The sequence below is a fragment of the Chlorocebus sabaeus genome, chromosome 25, assembly GCF_047675955.1.
Source record: "Chlorocebus sabaeus isolate Y175 chromosome 25, mChlSab1.0.hap1, whole genome shotgun sequence".
Lineage (NCBI taxonomy): Eukaryota > Metazoa > Chordata > Mammalia > Primates > Cercopithecidae > Chlorocebus > Chlorocebus sabaeus.
Window position 1 is genome coordinate 36,442,950 of NC_132928.1, and position 27,642 is coordinate 36,470,591.

General features: G+C 35.7%; 1 protein-coding gene across 1 annotated transcript in view; it reads right to left on the reverse strand.

Moving 5' to 3' along the window:
• CDC73 (cell division cycle 73) overlaps positions 1 to 27,642 on the reverse strand; it is a 137,859-nt gene that overhangs the window by 18,466 nt on the left and 91,751 nt on the right. The window contains exons 12-14 of the mRNA XM_073011655.1: positions 23,594 to 23,629; positions 23,214 to 23,301; positions 2,360 to 2,521 (exon numbers count right to left, since the gene is read on the reverse strand). Of these exons, the coding sequence (XP_072867756.1) occupies positions 2,360 to 2,521; positions 23,214 to 23,301; positions 23,594 to 23,629 (286 nt within the window). The remainder of the gene's footprint in view (positions 1 to 2,359; positions 2,522 to 23,213; positions 23,302 to 23,593; positions 23,630 to 27,642) is intronic.

Here is a 27,642-nt window from a genome sequence, read left to right on the forward strand (position 1 = left end):
TGCAGACCCTCAAATTTCATTATTTTACAAAATATTTAATTGAATTGAGAAATTATAAGTAGTACTGCCATAAACAGGTAAAGCCAATAACTAAAGAGGTGGGAATGAAACAACAACATCAACAATAATGGTTAAAATTAGTAATATTTACTGAGCATTTACTATGTGTCAAGTGCCATTTGAAGGACTTTATGCATTACTTATGATGTTAACACATTTAATCTTCAAAACAATCCAATGATCTCCCTGGACACTATTAGAAACCTCAATGTATAAATGAAGAAACAGGTGCATGGGCATATTGGAGAAGACAAAGGAAGGTAGAAGTACAGAGAAAAGGAAGAAGGGAAGAAGGGAAGGAGGAGAATAAATTACTATGCTGGGGCACTGGGTATGCTACTGTTCCTATTTAAGGGCAGATAAATCATGAGAACAGCCATCTCAGTATTATGAAAACAGTTTTGATCTTGCAACTCTGTGAAAGGGTCTTAGGAATGACCTGAGGTCTGCAAACCACACTTTGATAACCACTGCAATTAATGAAGACCGCAGACATACAAAAAAAACATTACACCAGAGTTACCTTCTATTCAAGCAGAAGACCTGCAACAACTATTAAAAACTGCAAGTTTAAAATTCTTAAGCTGCTCAAAATCTCTGAGGCTAAAATTAAGTCTTAAGTTAAAATATTTTCCCTTTCACAGGATACATGCCTCAAACTGTCAAAATCATCTTTGGCAATGCAGCACACTATTAAATAATCCTTCAATTTCATGATGTAACTTATAACAGCTGAAAGCCCAAGATGCCTGCCAAAGCAAAGGGAATTTGATGGGCAGAGATCACTTATATTCTACTGGGTCTTATAGGATCAGCAGAGAAGCAGGGTAATAAAAATGTTACTCCCCCTGAATTCTTGGAAGGATAACTAAAGGAAAAGGAAAATAAGGAAGTAAGGAAAATGCTGGAGACTGCAATGGCTAGAGAGCCTAACTAATACACACAAGCAGTATTTTACAGCATAGTGATGACATTTGTATACACTGTATTATTTCTGCAAATACACTGCAAACATAAAATACAAGTGGTATAAATTTCCTATTTGGTTTTAAGCTTGATATCTGAAATTCTAATCTTACTTTCTACATTACTCGAAGTATCTACCAGGTACCAGAGAGGAATTATAATTTAAAAATTATATATATATAATTTACATATATAATTCTCTCTATATATATTACATATAATATATATTATATATAAATATGTATTTTATTTATGTATGTGTGTGTGTGTGTGTGTGTGTGTGTGTGTGTGTGTGTGTGTGTGTGTGTATATAGAGAGAGAGAGAATTATCCTACCAGTCTTGAGGCATAAGTTTAAGGGGCTGGTCTACTACTCTATAAGATACTGTGACACCAATTAATTGTAGTGCCCCCTGGTTGCAATTCTCTTAAGAAAATTTTTAATATTAATATTCACAATGCCTTGACTTCTTAATGCCCGAAAACTAACAAGTACTTCAAAGGTAAATTTATCTAATGTGCCATGTGTTGCATTCTCTGTATCACAGATAATACTCAACTTTTACTTCAGATTAAAGAAATAAAGTAATCTGTGTGTCTAAATTTATAGGTGCTTTATATTATAAACAGCTTAATATTTTGTTAAAGAACATTTTAATGCAATAAAAGGGTTAAACCATGATAAAAGGGCTGTTCCTATCATTTTTATTACATTATTCCCTTACAATAAAAGTATGCCTTCACTTTTTTCTTACTAGATAATTGAAATTCTCCAAACCAAAAATCTGAACATAGAATACCTTACAACATTAGTCTAATTTGCTGGGTTCTATAAGCTCATCCAGAACAAATGAACAAGTGGAAAGAAATTTTTACACTGGGTTTTCCAGAAGTTGGAATGTTTCTTCTTAAAAGTAAAATCAAGTTTACCTATCCAAAATATAAAGTTATTGAGGAATTATTAGAATGTTAACATTATTGATGACCAAACTAAATATACATTAGCATACTTTTCAAAGACAGTTCCTATTTAGAACCCATGATAAAATTTGATAGTTGCTCACACAAGAAAAAATCACCAACAATACACAGAAAACAAACAAATATTTAAAAAATATAGGCTGCCAGGTGCAGTGGCATGCACCTGTAGTCCTAGCTACTTGGGAGCCTGAGGCAGGAGGACTGATAGAGCCCAGGAGTTCAAGTTCTGCCTGGGCAACATAGTGAGACCCCATCTGTTAAAAAGCAACATCATCAACAGCAATAATAACACTCATTCTCTTGGATTCAACACCTGTGGAAAGAAATATATATATATATATAGACTATCTTACCAGTCTTGAGGCATAAGTTTAAGGGGCTGGTCTACTACTCTATAAGGTACTGTGACACTAATTGCAGTGCCCCCTGGTTGCATCTGGTCTTTTCTTCTTTGTATTAGAGTTTCATTTTCTCGTTGACAACCTTGTTTCTTCTTTTCATCTGATGGGACAAATCTTTGAAAAAACAGAGATGAGAAAAAGCCAAATGTATTCCATGTGATGAAAATGGGAAAATAAACTATGACTTGAAATAATTTTTTAAACATTAATTTGTTTTAAACTAAAGATGCTTGTTTTTAAATAAACCTGCTCTGCAAGTACAGCTCATGGAGAGTATAGGTCTTTCCTCTGTACACCAAACAGAACTCAAGCTCACTCAGACCCTAAGTTGGGGGCTGTGTGTGTGTAACAACACACAATTTATATTCATTCAACTAGCACTTAGCATTCTCCACACTAATCCTTAATTTCTCAAATTCTATTAGAGGGAAACTTCATGATAAAGAGGAATTTTATTAGAAATCAAAAAGCAATTTGAAATGAAAAAGTTGTTGTGGCTACCAGGCTTCTTTACTCTGTGACTTAGCCTATCCAGGAGCTTAACAAAACACTTTTTTTTTTTTTTTTTTAATTTTATGCTTCAGCAAAATTACAAAAATACCATCAAACTTCAGAGTAGCCTTGAAAATTTTAAAGTATGAAAATTAGGCCGGGCGAGGTGGCGGGCGCCTGTAGTCCTAGCTACCCGGGAGGCTGAGGCAGGAGAATGGCGTAAACCTGGGAGGCACAGCTTGCAGCGAGCTGAGATCCGGCCACTGCACTCCAGCCTGAGAGACAGAGCGAGACTCTGTCTCAAAAAAAAAAAAAAAAAAAAAAAAAAAGAAAAGAAAATTAAATCAGTGTATGCTGATAATCTGCTATTATTATCAACTAGTGGCATCTATCAACTTATTTATGTGGATCCATTCTCAAGACAGATACTCTTTTTTAAAAATAACTTAGCAATCTGGATAGCTATTACCACCTGTAAAATTGGCTAGTGTTCACAAAGTATTTTAGAAGTCTTATTTTCTAAATATATACATAATCCTAACAGTCCAATAGCATATTTTATTAGCTATGATCTAGTCTCTCCAATAAAATGGAGAGAATACAATCAATATATTGAAAGTATCATTCTGCTTCTAACGTTTAAGAGATGAAAGAGTGAAAGGACCAAAAAGCACAGGAGAACTTGTGCTAATTAGAGTTCTCTGAAAAACTTCAATTCCACATATTGGATTCATTAGAAGGTAATATTAATTTTATTGTCTAGAAAGTTTTTAGTTCATGGTGATAACGATGATACTGAACTTTGTTTCTGAGCTGATCTCACATCCATTTTACATTTGGTTAAAAAGTTAAGATTTCTATATCATTTAAAAATTTCCCCCAGATAATCATTTGCTTCCTGTGGCATTTGGTTTATTTATTAATCAAGCTCACTTAGAAAATGCCAGGCAGTACTAATACTTTGAATAATGAAACACATTATTTAGAAAACTTAATACGTGTGCATTGTTTGAAATTGTGTTCTAATAAAAAGCCACAACAAAAATGTTTTAAGTTAATAATATGTGCAACATATTGTGCTGTAAGTTTTATAATATATAGTAGTACAAAACATAGTCCCTGCCCTCTTGAACTTATGTTCCACAACACAGAACAAAGGGATTCTACTGCCAAGAGAAATGCTTTGTTTTATCTCAATCTGTAACTACATGGGATTTGAAATGTTTAAGTTGTTAAATATAAGACTGCATCTCTCTCTTTTCTGGCTTCTGAAATTTTAACATGGTGTTAAAGTTTAAATTTACTTGTAAAAAATTCCTTATAAACTTTAATCATATGACTAGAATACAAAATACATACAAAAGGGTGATCTATTACAATACCAAACTAATAAAAAGTCTATTATACACCTGTTTCAACTTCTGATGCCTAAGAAATAAGAGTTACACAGCATCTACATGTCTACACACTGGTTGATACGTTTTATAAAAGTTTAGAAACATTAACATGTTTTTACAATTAACCACCATCCTAGAATTTTTAGATACTGTAGCATGTTAACTTCTGATTATATCTACGTATTTTCTTAGAATTGCAGTCATCTCTATAAGAAATTTTAAAAAAGCTTTATTTCAAAACGCTTTTCAGCAAAGATCTCATTTGATAACATAAAGATAGATCTTATGACCTCTTCCCTAAAGTTAAGTCTACAAAAAAGATTAGTATTCCACAGAGTCAATATAATTTTACCTGTTCACCCTACTGCAGTTCATCAAATCTAAGACATCAATGATTGTGAGCTACACCATTATTTTGTACCACTATGAAAGGAAAAAAATACTGCCAATTAAACTATGATATTCTATATAAATCACAGTCATCCCTCCAGAAAACTGGTTAGTTCTTCTGGCTTGGGCTGCACTGCTGGATGTGTGTAACAGGTAATTGTTTCACATGTATCTCAGGCAAAATAGGTTCATCTACTATTGCTAGCTTCCATTTTTAGGTTCCATAAAGCACTTGGTTATTGCTTTGCAAAAAACAATATGGGATTAGGACCAGGTGCAGTGGCTCATGCCTGTAATCCCAACACTATAGGGGGCCAAGGTGGGTGGATCATTTGAGGTCAGCGGTTCGAGACCAGTCTGGCCAACATGGTGAAGCCCCGTCTCTACTAAATATACAAAAATTGGCTAGGTGTGGTGGCATGCGCCTGTAATCCCAGATACTCTGGAGGCCGAGGTAGGAGAATCTTGACCCTGGGAGGCAGAGGCTGCAGCAAGCCGAGATCACGCCACTGCCCTCCAGCCTGGGTGATAGAGTGAGACTGCCTTCGGAGAAAAAAAAAAAAGAAAGAAAGAATGGGAATGTCATTCCTCTAATGTGGAAGAATTCAAGTATCAAATCTGCACTCCACTGCTTCATTTCAGTGTATTTTTTAATATATAACATTTTTATTGACATAAAATTTACATAAAGTGAAATGCGCAAATAGATGAGTTTTGATAAACGTATACTAAGTATAAGCACTATTTCAATCAAGATAAAGAACATCTGCATCAACCAGAAAGTTTTCTTATATACCTTTCAGTCAAATGCCATTCCCCTTCCCAACAGGCAACCACTCTTCTGCTTTCCATTCGTTTTTTCTGTTTTGGGAATTTATATACACACACTCATATACCAGACGTATTATTTTGTACCTGGCTTCTTTCATTCAATGTAATGTTTCTGATAATCATACCTGCTGTGGGATGTATCAGTAGTTCATTCTTTTTTATTGCTAAGTAGAATTCTATTGTAAGAAAATACCATTCTCCTGCTAGTGGATATTTGGGTGTGTCTTAGTACATTCAGGATACAATAATAGAAATAGCATAGACTGGGGTGGCTTGTAAACAACAGGAATTCATCACTGTTCTGGAGGCTAGGAAGTTAAGATAAAGATATTGGCAAGTCTAGTGTCTAGTGAGGTCCCACTTCCTGGTTTGTAAACTGTATTATTGCTGTGTCCTCATATCACAGAAGGAGCAAGGAAGCTCTCTGGGACCACTTTCATGAGGGTGCTTATCCTATTTGTGAGGACAGAGCCCTCATGACCTAATTTCTTCCCAAATACCCTGGCATTAGTGACTAAGTTTCAACATATAAATTTTGTGGGACACAAATGTTCAGTATATAGCAGGGTAGTTTCAAGGTCTGGGTTATTACAAGTAAAGCTAACATAAATATTCCTGTATAAGTGTTTTTGTGAACACATGCTTTCATTTCTCTTATGTAAATACGTTTGAGTGACTCATGGGGTTATGTGTAACTTTATAAGAAACTGCCAGGAAGTTTTCCAAAGCAGTTGAACCATTTTATACTTCCACTAAAAATGTATGAGACTTCTAGTCTTTTGAATTTTAGTCTTTCTAACGAGTATGTGAAATAGTATCTCAACATCATTTTAATTTTTACTTCCTCAACAACTGATGATACTGAGAATTTTTTTTCATGTGCTGATTGACCATTTGTATACCTTCTTTTGTGGAGTATCATTATCTCTTGCTTATTTTTAATTGGATTTTTAAAAATACTGACACACAGGATTCTAGATACAAACCTTTTGTTAGAAATGTGCAATGAAAAGATTTTCTCCCAGCATGTGGCTGGCCTTTTTATTTTCTTAATGGTGTCTTTTGATGAACAGAAGTTTTAAAATTTCTTTTTTTTTTATGGTTCACTCTTTAAAAAACAAACAAAAAAAAACACTGTCTATTTCAAAGTCACAAAAACATTCTATTATGCTTTATTCTAGAAGCCTTACAGTTTTAGCTTTTAAGTTTGTGTGTATAATCTACCTTAAAAAATGTTTGTGTATGGTGTTAGGTAATGGCTGAGAATCATTCCTCTCCACCCATATATTTATCCAATTGTTCCAGTACCATTTATTGCTAAGGCATTCATTTCTCAATTGAAATGCATTGACGTTTTTGTCGAAAATAGTATAGGCCCATTTACGCAGTCTCCATTATTTTCATTCATCTAACTATCTTTACATCATTAGTACAATGTGTGGATTACTGCAGCTTGATATTAAGTCTTGAAATCAGGTAGTGTGAGTCCTCTCTCTTCGTTCCTCCATAATAACTGTTTCAATGATAAATTGCACCATATCTTTTCTGAAGATATTTTGCACCACATTTAAATTCCACATATATAGTACCATCTATGCACATACCTCACAGAACTGATGAAACTATGAACTGCCATCACTATTTTGTGCATGTGCCAGTAATAAAAACTATGTCACGACTGCCACCTAGCCACAGCAACTCTAAGATACCATCAATCATATGACATATTACAATTTGAGAGATATTAAATCATGAAAAATAACTGTGTATATTGGAATTAATACGTATATAATACTCTAGAACTAATTAAACTTAACAAAGAATGTGACCAAAGTGCTATATATTACAGCACTATCAATTCAGCTACCCTAGGTCAACTGTCAATGTATCCTGTTCCATTACAACTCCACTCTCAGATTAGAAGTTTCAGCTAATTGAAGCAATGACCAGATGGAATACAACTTAGGATGTTAAAGAGGGCAAAATTTAAGTCTATCAAGTACTACCCAGACTTAAGCCTCAAATAACAAACAACAGTACTTTATTTCTATGCCTCCTCTTGAACAAGAAATTTGAACAAATCACTTCTGGCCTATCAATATATAATAATACAGCTGTCTATAAGGTAACATCCAAAAGGTAAAAATGCATCTGAAATTCAAATATGACGAATGTTATACTTTTTGCTTCCTAGCCTACAGAACTTTAAATATATCTCTATAGATATATTTAGGCATTTATTTAATTCTAAAGTTAAGCCATATGTATTTCACTATGAATTTACCTTCTTTATTCAAAGTAGAATTCAATTTTTTACAATTTTACAGTGGGCTATTTACATTATTACTATGACAATCTACAAAGCCTGTTATCTCCCTACCAGACTTCAGGTTTCTATTCTTGTAACTTTTTTTTTTTTTTTGAAATGAGGTCTTGCTGTGGTGCCTAGGCTAGTTTCAAACTTCAAACTCCTGGGCTCAAGCAATCTTCCCACCTCAGCCTCCCAAAGTGCTGAGATTACAGGCATGAGGCACCACGCCAGACCTGGACAACAGTTTTCTTGGAGGCAAAGCCAATCACTCAGATATATGGCACATCAACTAGTGCGCTGGTTTACATGTAGCATCCTCATCAGAGCACAACTAAATGAAATTGAAACAAAAATTAAAAAAAAAAAGACAAATGAAACAAAAAAGCTGGTTCTTTGAAAAGATAAACAAAATGGGAGCTATTACACCTGACACCACCGAAATACAAAATATCATTCAAGGCTACCATGAACACCTTTACAAGCATAAACTAGAAAACCTAGAAGATATGGATAAATTCCTGGAAAGATTCAAACCTCCTAGCTTAAATCAGGAAGAATTAGATACCCTAAACAGACCAACAACAAGCAGCAAGATTGAAATGGTAATCTAAAAATTACCAACCAAAAAAAAGTCCAGAACGAGAAGGATTCACAGCTGAATTGTATCAGATATTCAAAGTAGAATTGGTACCAACCCTTTTGACACTATTCCACAAGACAGAGAAAGAGAATCTTCCCTAAATCATTCTATGAAGTCTGTAATACCCTAAAACCAAAACCAGGAAAGGATATAACCAAGAAAGAAAACTACAGACCAATATCCCTGATGAATATAGATGCAAAGATCCTTAACAAAATACATCCAACCCAATCCAACAACATATCAAAAAGATAAATCACCATGATCGAGTGGGTTTCATACCAGGGATGTAGGGATGGTTTAACATATACAAGTCAGTAAATGTGATACATTACATAAACAGAATTAAAAACAAAAATCACATGATCATCTCAATAGATGTAGAAAAAGCATCTGACAACATCCAGCAACCCTTTATGATTCTTGGCAGACAAGGGACATACCTCAATGCAATAAAAGCCATCTATGACAAACCCACAGCTAACGCAGTTCTGAATGGGGAAAAGTTTAAAGCATTCTGTTTGAGAACTGGAACAAGACAAAAATGTCCACTCTCTTCAACATAGTAATGGAAGTCGTAGCCAGAGCAACCAGACAAGAGAGAAATAAACGGCATCCATCGGTAAAGAAAAAGTCAAACTGTCACTGTTTGCTGAGGATATGATGGTATACCTAGAAAACCCTAAAGACTCCTCCAAAAGCTCGTAGAACTGATAAAAGAATTCTACAAACTTTCCAGATATAAAATTAATGCCCACAAATCAGTAGCTCTCCTATACACCAATAGTGACCAAGCAGAGAATCAAATCAAGAACTCAACTCCTTTTAGAATAGCTGCCAAAAAAAAAACACACACACAGACACACACAAAATGCTTAGGAATATATCTAAACAAGAAAGTGAAAGATCGCCACAAGGAAAACTACAAAACACTGTTGAAAGAAATCATAGATGACACAAACAAATGGAAACACATCCCATGCTCATGGATAGGTAGAATCAATATTGTGAAAATGACCATAACTGCCAAAAGCAATCTACAATTTCAATGCAATTCCCACCAAAATACTAACATCATTCTTCACAGAACTAAAAAAAAAAATCCTAAAATTCATATGTAACCAAAAAAAGAGTCCACATAGCCAAAGCAAGGACTAAGCAAACAGAACAAATCTGGAGGCATCACATTACCTGATTTCAAACTACACTATAAGGACACAGTCACCAAAACAGCACGGTACTGGTATACAATAGGCACACGGACCAACGGAACAGAAGAGAGAATCCAGAAATAAACCCAAATACTTAGAGCCAACAGATCTTTGACAAAGCAAACAAAAACATCAAGTGGGTAAAGGACACCCTATTCAACATACGGTGCTGGGATAATTGGCAAGTCACACGTAGGAGAATTAAACTGGATCATCTCTCACCTTACACAAAAATCAACTCAAGATGGGTCAAGGACTTAAGTCCTGAAACACATCAAGGACTAAGACCTGAAACTATTAAAATTCTTGAAGATAATACAGGAAAAACCCTTCCAGACACTGGCTTAGGCAAGGATTTCATGACCAAGAACTCAAAAGCAGATGCAATAAAAACAAAGATAAATGGCTGAGACTTAATTAAACTAAAGAGCTTTTGCAAGGCAAAAGGAATAGTCAGCAGAGTAAACAGTCGATCCTACAGAGTGGGAGAAAAATCTTCATAATTTATACCTCTGACAAAGGACTAATATCCAGAATCTACATCAAACTCAAATTAGCAAGACAAAAACAATCCCATGAAAAAGTGGGCTAAGGACAGGAATAGACAATTCTCAAAAGAAGATAAACAAATGGCCAAGAAACATGAAAAAAAAGTTCAACATCACTAATGATCAGGGAAATGCAAATCAAAACCAGAATGAAATATCACCTTACTTCTGCAAGAATGGCCATAGTCAAAAAATCAAAAAATAATAGACGTTGGCATTTGATGAGGTGAAAAAGGAACACTTCCACATTGCTAGTGGGAATGTAAACTAGTACAACCACTATGGAAAACAGTGTGGAGATTCCTTAAAAAACTAAAAGTAGAACTGCCATTTGATTCAGTAATCCCACTAGTGGGTATCTACCCAGAAGAAAAGAAGTCATTATACAAAAAAGATACTTGCACACACATTTACAGCAGCACAATTCGCAATTGCAAAAATGTGAAACCAACCTTAATGACCATTAATCAGTGAGTGGATAAAGAAACCAGTGTATATATATACCATGGGATACTACTCAGTCATAAAAGGGAAGGAATTAATGGCATTTGCAGCAACCTGGAAGGAATTGGAGACTATTATCCTAAGTGAAGTAACTCAGGAATGAAAAACCAAACATCGAATGATCTCGTCCTTAAGTGGGAGCTAAGTTATAAGGATGCAAAGCCATGAAAATGACAAAATTGACTTTGGGGATGCAGGGAGAAAGTGTGGGAAGGGGGTGAGGGATAAAAGACTACAAATCAGGTTCAACATACACTGTTTGGGTAACGGGCACACCAAAATCTCACAAATTACTTAGTCATGTAACCAAATAACACCTGTTCCCCAAAAGCCTGTGGAAATAAATTTTTTTTAAAGACAAAAGTCAAAAAGATAAATTTAGACAACATAATAAATCTTTAAACCAATAGAAAAGAACATTCAGCATTCTCAAAACATTGGTTGAACTAAAAAAATTGGTCTGAAATAACTGTTTTCATAAAACCATGTAAGATTTCTAAGAGCTCTGAGACCACCATTTGGAAATTATGACAATTGTATTCATACATGTACATATATGAATACATATTTCAGGTATGTACATGTATGAATACATAGGCATGAATGCATATTTCATATATGTATATGCATGAATGCATATTTCATATATGTATGTGCATGAATGCGTATTTCATATATATATGGAACAATGGCATTGAGTAAACACTAACAGATTATGACCCTTAGAAACTATGACTTTATTCTATTTCTAGTATAATATGACAGATCCCCTAAGTAACTGCAACAATAATTCCAAAATAAAACCAATTAAACAGTATATCTCACGAAGTGAGCAGTGTGGTAGTTATCAGAGACCAGGAAAGCAGGGCAGTGGAGGAGATACAGAGAGGTTGATTAATGGGTACAGAAATACACGCAGAAGAAATAAGACCTAGTTTTCAATAAATCCATAGAGTGACTACAGTAAACAATAATTTATGGTATATTTCAAAAGAGCTATTAAAGAATAATTTGAATATTTCCAACATAAAGATAAATGTTTAAGGTAGCATATATCTTAATTACCCTGATTTATTACATAAGAATGTGTCAAAATATTACATATACCTCAAAATATGTGGGTCTATTACATATCAATACAAACAAAGGAAAAAAGAAAAAAAAATCTTAAAACAATATCTGAGCTAGCTAGCAAGGTATAAAAAATACTTAGGCCAAAGACTGAGTAAAAAGAGAGGAACTCAAAGAAGAAAGAATAACACTGCAGACTGCTATCCACTGGATTTGCAAACCAATTACAGTTAAGCCTGGTTTTTCATTATATTTCACTGCGCTCCTGAAATAGAAAATAAGTCCAAATTCTGCTCAAGGTAGAAAGTAAGAGTTCCTCCCCTTATAAAGCTGAGACTCAGGGGTTAAGTTCAACACAACAGTAAACTAGAAATAAACTCACTGTTCACCCTCTTCCCCCACAACCCCTAACCCTGACCCTAACCCTTATTTTGACAATTGCAAGGAAAATCAAATATCTCAAATGGTAAAACTGACCTCATTTGAATTTGCAGCAAGAACAACAGTATCTAGATATTTAAAACCTCCAATAGAGAATTTAATTTAAAGTTATGCTAGATTGGTAATGCTCCCAGGTGCTTAACAGACACAGATGCATATCTACTCTGGAGTTCTCTCATATTCACTTGGAGATCAAAGAATTTCTACAGAAAATAATTCCAAGGAAAATGAACAGTACATGAGTAAATTTAAAAAAAAAAACAAAAAAAGAACAGTAAAAAACTAAACACACAAGGAAACAAGTTATCATGCATGAAACAACATTCAAAGGAAGATGACTAAGGACTCCAAATGCTACAATTACCAAGAACCAAGGCTTATGAAATAAAATAAGTTTGCAAATATGTACAGTAAAAAAGAATTACAAAGACACATAATGGTTTGAAAAATAAATAAAATCACAAAAACTGAAATATAAAATATCTGAAGTTTAAGGTGCGAAGGATAGGCTTAAGATCAGATTAAGGTGTGGCCAAAGAAATAGACAATTATAAATTAAAAGTAACGAAATGATGAAAAATGCAGGCAACAGAGAAAATGAGATAGAAAATGGAATCATTTAAGAAACATAGAAGACAGAATGAGATCTAAAGTATGTCTCATTTAAGTTCCAGAAAGCGGCTGAGAAAAAAGGGGGGATGGGGAACAGAACATATGCAAAAAATAAAATAAAAAAATAAAATGCATATTTCACAGATTATCAAAACGGCCAAGACTTTGAGAACTGATGAAAAACACCAATATGCAGATTTAATTCTGACAAATTCCAAGTGGGATATATAAAAAAGAAATCCACATCTAGCTACAGCAGATAAATTTAAAATGATCTTTAAAATAACCACATGGAACAGATTTCCCTCATAGGACTGATTATCACACTAACAACTAACTTCTCATCACCAAAACAAAGGAAGCTAGAAGATAGTCGAGTAATATTTTCAATGTGATGGGAAAAAAATAAACTCCCATATTATTTTCCAAAGTGGCTGTATCATTTTGCATTGCCTGGGGCTGTTGGGAACAAGTACTATTCTCAGTCCAGTCTACGCTCCGGTAATTTTTCTGCCTGTTTCTTTCCTGGTGACTTTTTCCCAGGCCTCATGTAGTTTTCTCACATGCATGTGCTGATTAGTATGTGGCCAATATAAGGAGAACCTTCTACATAGCGTTTGAGTTCCTTCTGCGCACAATCTCTCCTCTTTGGAACTCGGCCCCATGTGGCTGCCAACACGGCCAAAATACACCCAATCATTTATTTTAAATAACCTTACAGTTCCAATAAACAACTTTCAAGATCCTGTTTATAGATGTAAAGTGTACTTTTAAAAATATTTCCGTAATATAATCTTAATTTTGTTCGTTAGGATGGGTTTTATTTTTTTTGTTTCATTTACTTATTGAAGGGATACAAAACTAAAGCATCCTCAATTTTACATAAAACCAAATAGAATCTATGCCAACCTGAGCTATGAGTTACAGCCAGTACCATAATTGTGTGGAGGAGGTTTCAATTATGCATTAATTACATAGCAAAGCCTCCAGCTGACTCAAACTGTAGGGGAGATGTCAGTTGCAATGAGGTGTTAAACAATGAAGGGAGTGTTTTAAACTTGTAAGAAACATCAGGCATGGTCTATCCTAAGAATGTAGTCTGTTTGTCTGGTTTCTCTGTAGTAAACAAGACTAAAGAGAATGACACTAAAATTTACTTTGTGATTTCTTGCACTATTCACTATTTTCTGCTATAAAACAGTGTTTATTAGATTTGTAATACATTCAGCAGAACACAGGAAAGGTTCTTGAGAATGCAGAATGAAAAGACAATTTTTTTAACATTCCACAAACTTACTGTAAATTTTGTATAACCAGCCAAATATATCTATTTTTTAAAAATTTGTCAATTACTAAAATTTGTGAGATTGGATAATTCCAAATTCACAAATCATAAAATGGGTTAAAAAATACAGTAAATGCAAAAAACAAAACGAAAAAACAAGACAATACCAAGTGTAATGAGGCCTCGTGGGAACTAAAATCGAGTCCCAGGTGTGGACATGACTACTATATATCACAAAAGGTATTTCAATTTGGAGATAAATGCAATAAATTCATAGGTTGCATAAATACAGATACACAAAACCAAACTTTAAATTTCAGGTATACAAGTCCCCTATCCGCCAATCTTCTCGTCTCAATGTGCTCCCTCAGCCTTTTCTTTTTTTTTTTTTCTTTATTTACTTAGTACTCATTATTTGGCTAACACAGTTTTAAACAATGTAGCTACAAGTAACAATAAAACAACAAGCCCTTGTCTCTGAAGAAATCATAATTTAGTTGTAAAGACTAGAGATAGACTGCAAGACACAGAAACTATCACCAAAAAAGGCATATATTTCAGATTATAAATCATGAAAAACCATGTTTATTGACTAAAAGGTGGAAAGCTCATACAAAAACTAAACAATTTTTAGAAGCAGTTAATGTAATCCATTTCTGTGAGTCTGACAGTTTCTGTTGTATTGTCAAATCTATTTCAAGGACCAAAAGTATATCCTGTTCACACAATTGTAAATTACTTGAGGAATCTCATCAGATGACATATGCAATAAAAAAACCTCACATCTGCCAGAATACTAAACTTTACTATAAAAGCCATACTATTAATGGAAAAAAAAAAATCAATGAATATTTTGTCATTCAAAAGTACTAAAAATTTTTTAAAGAATAATTCAGGTATGAATATACTTCTATGTGCCAGGATACCTAGATTTTGTAAAGAAAGCTACTTAAGTTGGAGGCACTTAAAATTCAATTCTACATTTAGTGAAATTTGAAATCCACAAATATTGCAAATTGGTTTCTCACTTTGAATCAGTCAAAAGCAGTATGGTTTTTTTGGATGTGAAGCGGCTTTTCTTTGTTTAAAAGTTATCATTAAGCCGGGCACAGTGGCTCATGCCTGTAATGCCAGCACTTTGGGAGGCCGATGCACGCAGAGTTTGAGACCAGCCCAACCAACATGGTAAAACCCCGTCTCTACTAAAAATACAAAAATTAGCCAGGCGTTGTGCCGCGTGCCTGTAATCCCAGCTATTCAGGAGGCTAGAAAGGAGAATCGCTTGCACCCGGGAGGTGGAGGTTACAGTGAGCCAAGATCGTACCACTGCACTCCAGCCTGGGTGACAGAGCGAGACTCTGTCTCAAAAAAAATAAAATAAAATAAAAAAGTTATCATTGTTACTTTACTGAGAAAGAAGCCAGAGCATTCACATTCCTCTTTTGGGTATTAATTATGTTGCTGAATAAAACTGTTTTCCAGTAAAATTTTTAACAGGAAATTTTCAACATTAGAGCATTCAGATTACAAAATATAATTATTCTAACGCTGACTTAGGCCTTGAATTTTGTAGAAGACTTTGTTTTGTTCTGGATTATTATCACGCTACTGTCAAGGCCAGAATAAACCCCAATTTCTTTTACTGTTCTTTCATTTTTTGTTCAAGAGGTACATGTGCAGGTTTGTCACACGGGTATATTCGTTACACAGGTATATTGCATGTCACTGGGGTATGGCATACAAATTATTTCATGACCCAGGGTAATCTGCACAGTACACAACAGGTAGTTTCTTGATCTTCTCTCTCTTCTCAGCTTCCACCCTCAAGTAGGCCCTGGTGTCTTCTGTTTCCCTCTTTGTGTACAACATGTACTCAATGTCTACTTGGTTTTCTGTTTCTGTGTTACCATTTGTGGTATTTGGTTTTCTGTTTCTGTTAATTTGTTAGGATAATGGCTTCCAGCTGCATCCATGTTGCTGCAAAGGACATGGTTTTGTTCTTTTTTATGGCTGCATAGTATTCCATGGCATATATGTACCAGATTTCTTTATCCAATCCACCACTGATTGGAATTTTGGTTGATTCCATGTCTCTGCTATTGTAAAAAGTGTCACAATGAACTTAAGAGTGCATGTGTCTTTTTGGTAGAAAGATTTATATTCCTCGAGGTATATATCCATAATCAGATTGCTGGGTCAAATGGTAATTCTAAGTTTTCTGAGAAATCTGCAAACTGCTTTCCACGGTGGCTGAAGTAAATTACATTCCCACCAGCAGCACATAAGCATTCCCTTTTCTCTGCAACCTCACCAAGATCTATTATTTTCTAATGTTTTAATAATAGCCATTTTGACTGGTGTGATGTGAGATGATATCTTATTGTGGTTTTGATTTGCATTTCTCTAATGATTAGTGATGTAGTTAAACATTTTTTTGCTATGTTTGTTGGCCAAGTGTATATCTTCTTTTGAGAAGTGTCTGTTCAGGTCCTTTGCTCAGTTAATGGGACTGTTTATTTTATGCTTAAGGTCCTTATAAATTCTGGGTATTAGACCTTTGTCAGATGCATACACCTTGCAAATATTCTCTCCCATTCTGCATGCTGTCTGTTTACTCTGTTGACAGTGTCTTTTGCTGGGCAGAAGCTTTTCGGTTTAGCTCCCATTTGTCTATTTTCGTTTTTGCTGCATTTGCTTTTGAAGACTTCGTCATAAAATGTTTACCAAGGTCTATGTCCAGAATGGCATGCCCTGTTTTTTTCCTAGGGTTTTTACAGTTTCAGGTCCAACATTTAAGTCTTTTAATCCATCTTGAGTTGATTTTTGTATATGGTGAAAGGAAGGGGTTTGGTTTCAATCTTCTGCATTTGGCTAGCTAGTTATCCCAGCATCACTGACTAAGGAGCCCTTTCCCCACTGCTTGTTTCTGTCGACTTTGTCTAAAAGCAGATGGCTGCTGGTGGGCAGCTTTATTTCTGGATTCTCTAACCTGTTCCGGCCTGTGTGTCTGTTTTTGCACCAGTACTATACTGTTTTGGTTACTCTAGTCTTGTTGTATAGTTTGAAATTGTGTAGTGTGATGCCTCTAACTTTGGTCCTTTTGCTTAGGATGCTTTGGCTATTCTGCCTCCTTTTTGGTTCCATACATATTTTAAAATAGTCTGTTCAAATTTCTGAAAAAAATGAAATTTGGTAGTTTGCTAGGAACAGCAGTGAATCTGTAAGTTGTTTTGGGCAGTATGGCCACTTTAACAATATTGATTCTTCCTATCCATGCACATGAAATGTTTTTTCCATTTGTTTGTGTCATTTCTGATTTCTTTCACAGTGTTTTGTAATTCTCCTTTTAGAGATCTTTCACCTCCCTGGTTTAGCTGTATTCCCAGGTGTTTTGTGTGTGCATGTGTGTGCATGTGGGAGTGTGACTATTGTGAAAAGGACTGCATTCTTGAGTTGGCTATCAGCTTGGACATTAGTGTATAGAAATGCTACTTATTTTTGTACAGTGATTTTGTATCTGAAATTTCACTGAAATTGTTTATCAGTGCTAGGAACATCTGGGTAGAGACCACGGGGTTTTCTAAGTATGGAATCATATCATCTACGAAGATAGAAGGCATCTCTATTTGGATGTCTTTTATTTCTTTCTTTCTCTTGTCTGAGTCCCCTGGCTAGTATTTCCAGTACTGATACAGGAGTACTGGGAAAGCAAAAGCATGGTCCCTCTAAATGATATGGAATGGGGCAAGGCAAGTGCTGGGTAGAGGAGGGCCTGGTCCTTGGCTAGGGCTCCACCCCCACGAACCTACATGAGGAAAGGCACTTCTGCTTTCACACCCAAATGTTCCATTTTCCAAGACCAGCCTGGCCCGCCACACCCCCATCCAGGTCCTATAAAAACCCGACCCTAGTGGGCACACACACAGGCAGCCAGACGTCAAGAGGAGCACATCAGCAGAAGAAGACACAAGCGGCTGGACGTTGTGAGGAACACACTGGCGGAAGAAGACACAGCAAGCAAGCTCTTGGTGGTCAAGAGCACACCAACAGGCACCAGCAGGCCGACAGGCCATCAGAATGACGCAGAGTTTGGCCACAGCGGCCCAACTCCAGGGGAAAACCATCTCCTTTCTGGCTCCCCCATCTGCTGAGAGCTACTTCTACTCAATAAAACCTTGCACTCATTCTCCAAATCCACATGTGATCCGATTCTTCCGGTACACCAAGGTAAGAAATCCTGCAATACGGCAATCCCTCTGTCCTTGTGGTAAGGTAGAGGGTCTGAGCTGGTTAACACAAGTCACCTATAGAGCAAACCAAAAGAGCATCCTGTAGCACACGTCCACTGGGGCTTCAGCTGTAAACATTCACCCCTAGACACTGCCGTGGGGTCTGAGCCCCACAGCCTGCCCGTTGGTTATGCTCCCCTAGAGGTTTCAGCAGCAGGGTACTGAAGAAGCGAGCCACACCCCCACTGCACGCTCTGTGAGGGAGACAAAGGAATCTTTCCTGTTTCAGTACTACATTGAATAGGGGTGGTGAGAGTGGACATTCTTAGTTTGTTCTGGTTCTCAGGGGGAATGCTTCCAGCTTTTGCCTATTGAGTATGATGTTGGCTGTAGGACTGTCATAGACGGCTCTTATTAGTTTGAGGTATGTTCCTTTGATGGGTAGTTTGTCGAGGGTTAACATGAAGGGATGTTAGGATTTATTGAAAGCCTTTTCTGCATCTACGGAGATGATCGTGTAATTTTTTTAGTTCTGTTTATGTGATGAATCATGTTTACTGGTTTGCATTTGTTGAACGAACCTTGCATCCCAGGGACAAAGCCTATTTGATTAGGGTGTTTTAGCTTTTTGATGTGCTGCTGGATTCGATTTTCTAGTATTTTGTTGAGTTTTGCATCTATGCTCATCACTGGCCAGCAGGTTTTTTCTGTTTTTGTTTTTGTTTTTAAATTGTCTCTCTGCCAGGTTTTGGTATCAGAATGATGCTGGTTTCACAGAATGAGTTAGGGAAGTCTCTCCTCCTTGACTTTTTGGAGCAATTTCAGTAGGGCTAGTACCAGCTCTCCTTTACACATCTGGTAGAATTCAGCTGTTAATCTGTCTGGTTGGGGGTTGGGGGGCTTCTGGTTGGTAGGGTTTTTTTTACTAATGATTCAAATTCGGAACTCATTATTGGTCTGTTAAGGATTTCAATTCCTTCCTAATTCAATCTTGAGAGATTGTACGTTTCTAGGAGTTTATCCATTTCTTTTAGGTATTCTAGTTTGTGTGCAGAGAGGTGTTCATAGTCTCTGAGGGTTTTCTGTATTTCTGGGGAGTTGGTGGTAATATCCCTTTGTCATTTCTGATTGTGTTTATTTAGATCTTTTCTCTTTTTTTCTCTATTAATCTAGCTAGCAGTCTATTAATCTTACTCTTTCAAAGAACCAACTTTTGGTTTTATTGATCTTTTGTATGGATTTTCACATATCAATTTTGTTCAGCTCTGATTCTGGTTATTTTCTTCTGTTACCTTTGGGACTGGTTTGCTCTTGTTCTTGTAGTTCCTCCAGGTGTGACGTTAGGTGGTTAATTTGAGATCTAACTTCGTGATATAGGCATTTAGCACTATGAACTTTCCTCTTAATACTGCTTTAGCTGTGTCCCAGAGATTCTGGTACACTGTATCTTTGTTTTCACTTGTTTCAAAGAATTTTTTGAGGCTGGGCATGGTGGCTCATCCCTGTAATCCCAGCACTTCGGGAGGCCAAGGCGGGCAGATCACTTGGGTCCAGGAGTTTGAGACCGGCCTGGGCAACATGGCTAAGCCTAGTCTGTACAAAAAATACAAAAATTTGCCAGGTGTGGTAGCACACACCTGTAGTCCCAGCTACTCAGGAGGCTGAGGCAGGAGGATTGCTTGAGCCCAGGAGGCAGAGGTTGCAGAGAGCCGAGAGCGCCAAGATCACACCACTGCACTTCAGCCTGGGTGACAGAGACCTTGTCTCAAAAGTGATTTAGGACCAGGCTGCTTAATTTCCATGTAATTGTATAAAAACTTAATTTCTTAATCTGAATGTTTGTTAAGTATCTCCACAGTACAAATAATAAGACTACTAAATTGATCATCAGGAGACCTGGTTGTATTTCCTGCTCTGCAACTAAATGGCAGAGGTAACCTAAGGCTAAAATAGACTTTAAGTTTCTTTTATCTATCTGTATTTTTGTTCAGGAATAAGAGTGGGTCAAACTGGATATACCGTATATCATTTTTAGGTTTCAAACTGTAGAAAACAATACATTTCAAGTTGTTTATATATTATGAAAAATCACTATTATATACATTCTCACTAATAGCACATAATTTGTGAGAGAAGCTAGATAAAGCTTTTAAAGGCTAACTGTTGAGGTCAAATTTGTTTCTGAACCTATCTTCAGAACGTGATTCAAATTTGCAGACTCAAAAGACAGTATATTTTTCACTGTACTTAGAATAAGGCATTGAAACTGAGTTTTACAACAAGTGTTAAACACATTTCTCAGCAGCTGCAACTAGTGACAAACCAGTGCCACTCTCATGTGAGCGCCTAGAAGGTTGGGCTTGTGGTACATCCATCTATAGAGTAATTTACTTTTTAGTTATCGCTCTGTAGATGTTATTTGAAAGAACAAACTCAATATACACATCAATCTCCCCAAATGAGAGTTATCACTAAATTCATCTGAACCTGTCTCATAGTTAAGGCATCAACATCACTGATTAGAAAAACATTAAAACTTATTTCTAATGTCAAGTGTATCCCAACTGCAAACAATCTATAGCTAAGTGGCCAAACAGCTTATAAAATAATCTGCTTTTTTTTTTTTTCAGATGGAGTCTCGCTCTGTCACCCAGGCTGGAGTGCAGTGGCGCCATCTCAGCTCATTGCAAGCTCCGCCTCCCAGGTTCATGCCATTCTCCTGCCTCTGCCTCTCAAGTAGCTGGGACTACAGGTGCCCGCCACCACACTCAGCTAATTTTTTTTGTATTTTTAGTAGAGACGGGGTTTCACTATGTTAGCCAGGATGGTCTTGATTTCCTGACCTCGTGATCCGCCCGCCTTGGCCTCCCAAAGTGCTGGGATTACAGGTGTGAGCCACCGTGCCCGGCCAATAGTCTGCATTTTTAATTCCCCTCAGGTACAACTCAAACAATTATGAAACACGAATTAAGAAATTCGCTACATTTGGCAGACTAACAACTTCCTACTAAAATGGGTTATACTATCTGGTATACTACATTACTGAAACTGGAGCTTTATACATAAACACCTGGAAATGCTAAATACAATGTAACATATACCTGAAATGCTGACTAGAAAGAAAACAGTCATGGGCTACAAATGAAGAAAATGCTGAGGACTAATAAAGTACACAGGTACTGCCCACGAGGAAAGTGTAGGCAGTACTGAGAATTGGCTTTTACCAACTACATAGGGAAAGGACACAGAGGAACTGGAACTAGAGCCACACAGGAACTGGAACTAGAGCCACAGAAGAGTCACACAATCAATGAAAGATTAAACTAGAGGGAAAAACTGTTTCCAATCAAATGTCGGGGAAGCATACCCATCTTGATCTACCTCTGGAGCAGGGGAAGAAAAGGGGCTCCTGGATAATTTGTCAGGCAGGGTCCAATGTCACTCAGGTCTGATTCAAAGACAGACTAGAAATCCTTATGTTAAGAATTTAACACAAAAATCAACTCAAGGCTTGAGATATTCTTGAAGCATCTGGCAGAGCAATCACAAAATCACTCTGGAAGGACATGCCTTTAAGCCAGTACCACTTCAAATAAAACCATATTAAGATTAGTGAGTAACAGTCCAAATTCCTAACAAATACCAAAATTAAATAATGTATGCAACACAACAGGAAAATCTGACAGCTTTTGTTTAGTAAGAAGTACCATGAAAATGTAACAAACACTATGAAAATATTAAAGCAGAATACAGTTAACCCCCTTCTCTCCAACTAGTGATCACAGCATTTCTCTTATCCTCTGAGACAGTATGTATTACAATTTTTGAGCTCCTGCATTTTCTATCCCTATCCCCTATTTCATAAAATGCATTCTGATAGAAGGAACTATCTTAAAATCCTACATCAGTCAATGGTATTTAGCTGAATATATAAAATAGTCACCCATTTTAACAATGAAGATGACTAAAAAAAAAAAAAATCTACTGAGGAAAAACCGTTTGCAACACTGTGTCTAAAAAACTTGATAGCATTCTGAAAATCACTTAAACATGGCTCATTTTAAACCTTGTTAATGTATATATCACTGAAGCTTATTTAAAACAATTTTTATATTGCCATCTTTCTTCTGTAAACTATAGCCAATCCAAGAAGTAGTAAACAGACTTAAAAATATTCATTAATAGAAGAAATGCTATGGGAAAATATATGTAAACTACTTAAATTTTAAATCTGAAAGTGGTTGGGAATGGAAGAGATTTATTTTGTGCCCAATAACCATGATGCATGTTTATTAGAACAAACTGGGTACAAGTGTGATTGTATTCATTTTAATAAGGAAATGAGGAAGGAAAATAGACATTAAACATTTTTTAAAGTTAAGCATGTGGAAATTTTATCATCATTTATAGGTTTCATTTTCACTTCTTTAACTTTCACTGCTATCTAGGTTAAATAACTATGCCCCCCACCTATCCACCTACTTACTCCCACTACGGTATAACATCTAATATTCAGAGAGAACCTGAACTGAGGAAGTTTTAGAACTTCCTCAAGCTCTCTCAGAGAAAAACATCAAAAGAAAACAATTCATATTAGAAGTTAATATGATAGTATCCTTTTTCATTAGGACTTTAGCCAGAAGTTTCTGTAACTTTCCCTAAAGGATCCAAATATAAAAGAATATATTCTGTTTTGAAAAATTATGCTTCATACTATGTGTAATGCCTACAGCACAGAAACTGAAATTTTGTTTTCTCCAAATAAGTAATACTGATTCAGTAACTACTATTTTCCAGTGATATCTCAATGTCCTACGAACAGGATAGTTTAATAAATTACTTACTTCAGGTCCTGTAGAAGGTCTTTTGCATTAAGCATGGTTATTAAAGAGGTGGTAGCTGCAGGAATTATGATAATGGGTGTTCGAGATCCTATAAAGACAAAATTTTACAGGCAGAAAATATATTATTAGGAATTACAATTACTTTCCCTACTAAAAGTTAAAAGATTATAAATTGTAACTTTAACTCTTTCGATCTAAAAAATATCTTAAGCCAGTGGATATTAAAAAATATTTAATAATCAATGTGGCTTGAGTTCTGACAAATCAGAATGAATACCAAGCACAAACATGTGATACAGCTGCATAAGGAAAGTATCAGGCCTGGTTCTGCAATCATTTACTTTTAAAAGTTAAGTTTAAAATCATATTCACAACCTCACCTTTCTTCTGATTTGGGGGAGGTCTTGCTTGAGAAACTGTAAAGAAGAAAAAAAAATCACAACTCTGTGTCATAAAAACCATATTCTTATTTTCAAACTTACAAGTAAGGGGTATTTTTTAAATTATTTGTATTCACATATGACTAACTGTAACTCAGAAGACGTATTTTACAACTTACTATCTTCTCAACATTCTGTTTGACAAAAATATTAAAATGCATTATTCAACAATCTGCAGTCAAAAGGAAAGTGAATATACAATATCCATAGTTCTGTTTCTACAGTTTCAGTTAACCACAGTCCACTGTGGTCTGAAAATATTAAAGAGAAAATTCCAGAAACAAACAATTCACAAGATTTGAAATTGCACATCTTTCTCAGGAGCATAACGAAATCTCACACTGCCCCACCCAGGATGTGAATGCTCTCTTTGTCCAGCACACCCACACTCTATACACTACCCACACTTTAGTCACTCACTGTTATCACAGTGCTTGTTTCAAGTGGCCATTGTTTTACAGACGAATGGCCCCAAAGGGCAAGAGTGATAAGGCTGACAATTTGGATACGCCACTACCAAAGACAAGACATTAAGTGTTTCCCTTAGGTGAAAAGGTGAAAATCTCTACTTAGTAAGAAAAGAAAAAAATAAAATAAAATCACATCCTGAGGTTCCTAACACCTACAATAAAAACAAAGAATCTACCATCTGTGTAATTGTGAAGAAGAAAAAGAAATTCATGCTACTTTTGCCTTTGTACCTCAAACTGCGAAAGTTTCAGTCATAGTGAGTGACAGTGTTTAGTTAAGATGGAAAGGGCATTAAATTTACGGGAGACATAAAGAGAAACATGTTCTAGTTGACTGAATCTGGTTTTGTACTATCCCTCCCTGGTTTCAGGTATCCACTGGGGGTCTTGGAACGTATGCCCTGCTAGTAAGTGGGGACTACTGTATTACAATGTCAGGCACTGAGTATCTACATTCAAGGATGTTCAGGTCTAGCAAAAAAAAAAAAAAAAAAAAAAAAGAGAGAGAGAGAGAGAGAGAGAGACAGAGAAGAAATAATTTCATAATAAGCTAATTACCACTGTAATAAATGTGAAAGCAGAGCATAAGAGCAAATAATACTGTGCAAAGTGTGAATACGCTTAACCATTCTGGAAGAAAAGGAAAAGTAGTTATTGAGAGCTAAGTTTAAAAAATTCCTTTTATTTATTTTTTCTTTCTTTTAAAAATTGTTTCTGGTCTCTTTTCAGGTGAGAAATACAGTGTTACAGGTAATCAGTCATGTATATGTGAAGGTCTATATTATCTGAAAATGACCATATGATTGATTGTGATCATATTATAAATACACAAATCTTCCTATCTTTTTTTGTTCTTTTTAACAAAAACAGGGTCTCGCTCTGTCACCCAGGGTTGATTTTGAACTCCTGAGCTCAAGTTATCCTCCCACCTCAGCCTCCTAAAGTGCTGGGATTACAGGGGTAAGCCACTGAGCCTGGCCCGTATCTTCGTATTATGTTTATATACAATGAACTTTTAATGCATAGAAGTATTTGTTGACATTAATGGTAATAATAACCTAACACAAGATCAGTACATCTTAGGATAAAAAGTGCTGCAAGTTCTATTTTCAGTATTTGACCATACAATAACTCAATGTGCCACATGCTATCATCGAGTTTTGTTTTTTAAATGACAAAAATAAAGAAAAATTTAGGAGACTTAAAATTCTAATTGAATGTCAGTTCTTAAAAATGGATACCATCTTTAAAGTGAATAACACAGCACATACACTTTCAGAAAATGTTCTATTTAAAAAGCAACAAAATGCTACATTTTAACTAATTCTTTGTAATCCTTTGTATAGCTCTCTCATTGTGATAAACTATCACAGGATTCAGTAGTATGATCTTCGAGCCACAGAAAGCAGATAACTATACACACAAATACATGCTGAGACATATGCCTTTACTATTACGGTTTTCTCATCTTGCTGAGAAAAAAAAACTAGAATTTTCTTAAATCAATTAGAGAAATGGAGGGTCATGAATAAATCTGATTGGTTAGATAGTATCATCTGAAATATAATACAGTCTCGGTAAATATTTGGCATTTATTGGAGAGATAAAGGGATAACAGGATGGATAAACAGGAAACAGGAGTTTCTATTATGACTAAAGGGAACTACAAAAAACAAAGAGGTTTCAAGAAATAAATCTGTGATGGACAGATGGAAGGAAGGCAGGGAAAGGGGAGAGGAAAAGAGGGAAGAAGAAAGAGGGCAAGGGAGAAATCTCTGACTGAAGTACTGTTGGATTTGGTGAGGAAATCCACAAATGCCTTCAGGAATTTAGGCAAACATTTACTAAACTCAAGGCCGAGAAGACCCAATGTAAGAAAAAGGCAAAATAAAAAAACTCACAAATGTTAAAAATAAAGTTTAGAGGTTTAGTTTAAAAAAAAAACTGCAAATGAATATAAACAAGTTCCCTAGTATGTAAGGACCCTGACTGAGACACTGTGATGAACATGTCAATGAGAAGCTTGATCTTAAAGGGGGAGGGGGAGAGAAACATAAGGAGTTTGTACGACAGAGTGATCAACAGCAAAGGTCTGTACTCAGATTATTTTAGTTCATATCCTTATTTTGCCACTGTCTAGGCAAGTTGATTAACTTTGCTCAGCCTCAGTTTCCTCAATCGTAAAAGAGATAATAGTTTCTATATCTTGATATTGCTGTGATAATTTAAAAAATAATAATGCATGCTAAAGTTCTTAACCATTTACTGAATCCTGCAACTACAGTAGATGCTAACTGCTGCCGCTTCTACTACTACTACTACTACTACTACTACTACTACTACTACTACTACTACTCCTCCTCCTCCTTCTCCTCCTCCTCCTCCTCAAGCAAGTGCGCTAATTGCCAATTTACAAGCTGAGAATAAACCATAAGAAAAATTACTGTTGCTTTGTTTGATTTCAAATAAATTAGATTCTTAAGAAACATTCATTCGGAGCCTATGCACAAGCATCGCTGCTAAGTTATTATTAAACTGCAAATAAAACAGAAGTAATTCCTGCCCTCAAAGAGCTTTCAGCAGAGTAGGGGAGCCCAGACCATAAACAAAACTGCAACCAAACACATAATCTAAATGGAACACATACTAAGGGAACAAAATGAGTGTATACAGGCAGAAAAGTGTGCTTTAGATAGAATGCAAAAAGCTTATCAAAGAAAGTGGCATTTAAGCTGAAATTTGAAAGATGAAAACAAGCCAACTTGCCAAGAACAAGTAGGCGAACAGTCCAGATAAGAGGTAGAAATGTGGGCAAATATCATAGGCAGGAAGAAATTGCTGCACTTAGGGAACTGAAACAAAGCAAATGTGTAGACCAGAGGGAAGAAAGGAAGAATGGCAGGAGTTGAGGTTACGAATATATGCAGAGACCAATTAATCTAGGGTCTTTTAAGCAATATTAACTTTACATTTAAGTGCCACTGGAAAGTCCTATAACTATTAAGCTAGAAAGTGACAAGATTTTATTTTCATTTCACAAGTCTGGAAGAAAAAAAAACAATGGATTTGGACAAGAGATCAAAAAGGGTACACGTGTGAAGGCAGAAAGCTCAGTTAGGACTATTACAACAGTCAACAATGGTGCTACTCAAACCATGTGTGGTTGAGTTTTTGTTTGATTTCCAATTCAAAGTCAACTGAATAAAATATAATAACAATGAATTTCTAGAAAGATGATAATGTACTCAGATGCTATGACACTATTTTACCCTCAATTTCTGTATCTATTTTGTTGGCACTGGAAATAAAAAGGTCATGGGCTGACACCAGGCAGCCAACCACACTGAGACCCACTGGTCTAGAGAGATGATGATGGTTTCTACTTGAGTTGTGGTAGTGGAGATAAAGAAAAATAGATAAATTTGGAATACAGAAACGGTACATCTGACAGAACCCACTAACAGAAAAGGAGTAAGGAAATGTGATGAATAAAGAGTAACTTCCAAATTTTTGATTTAA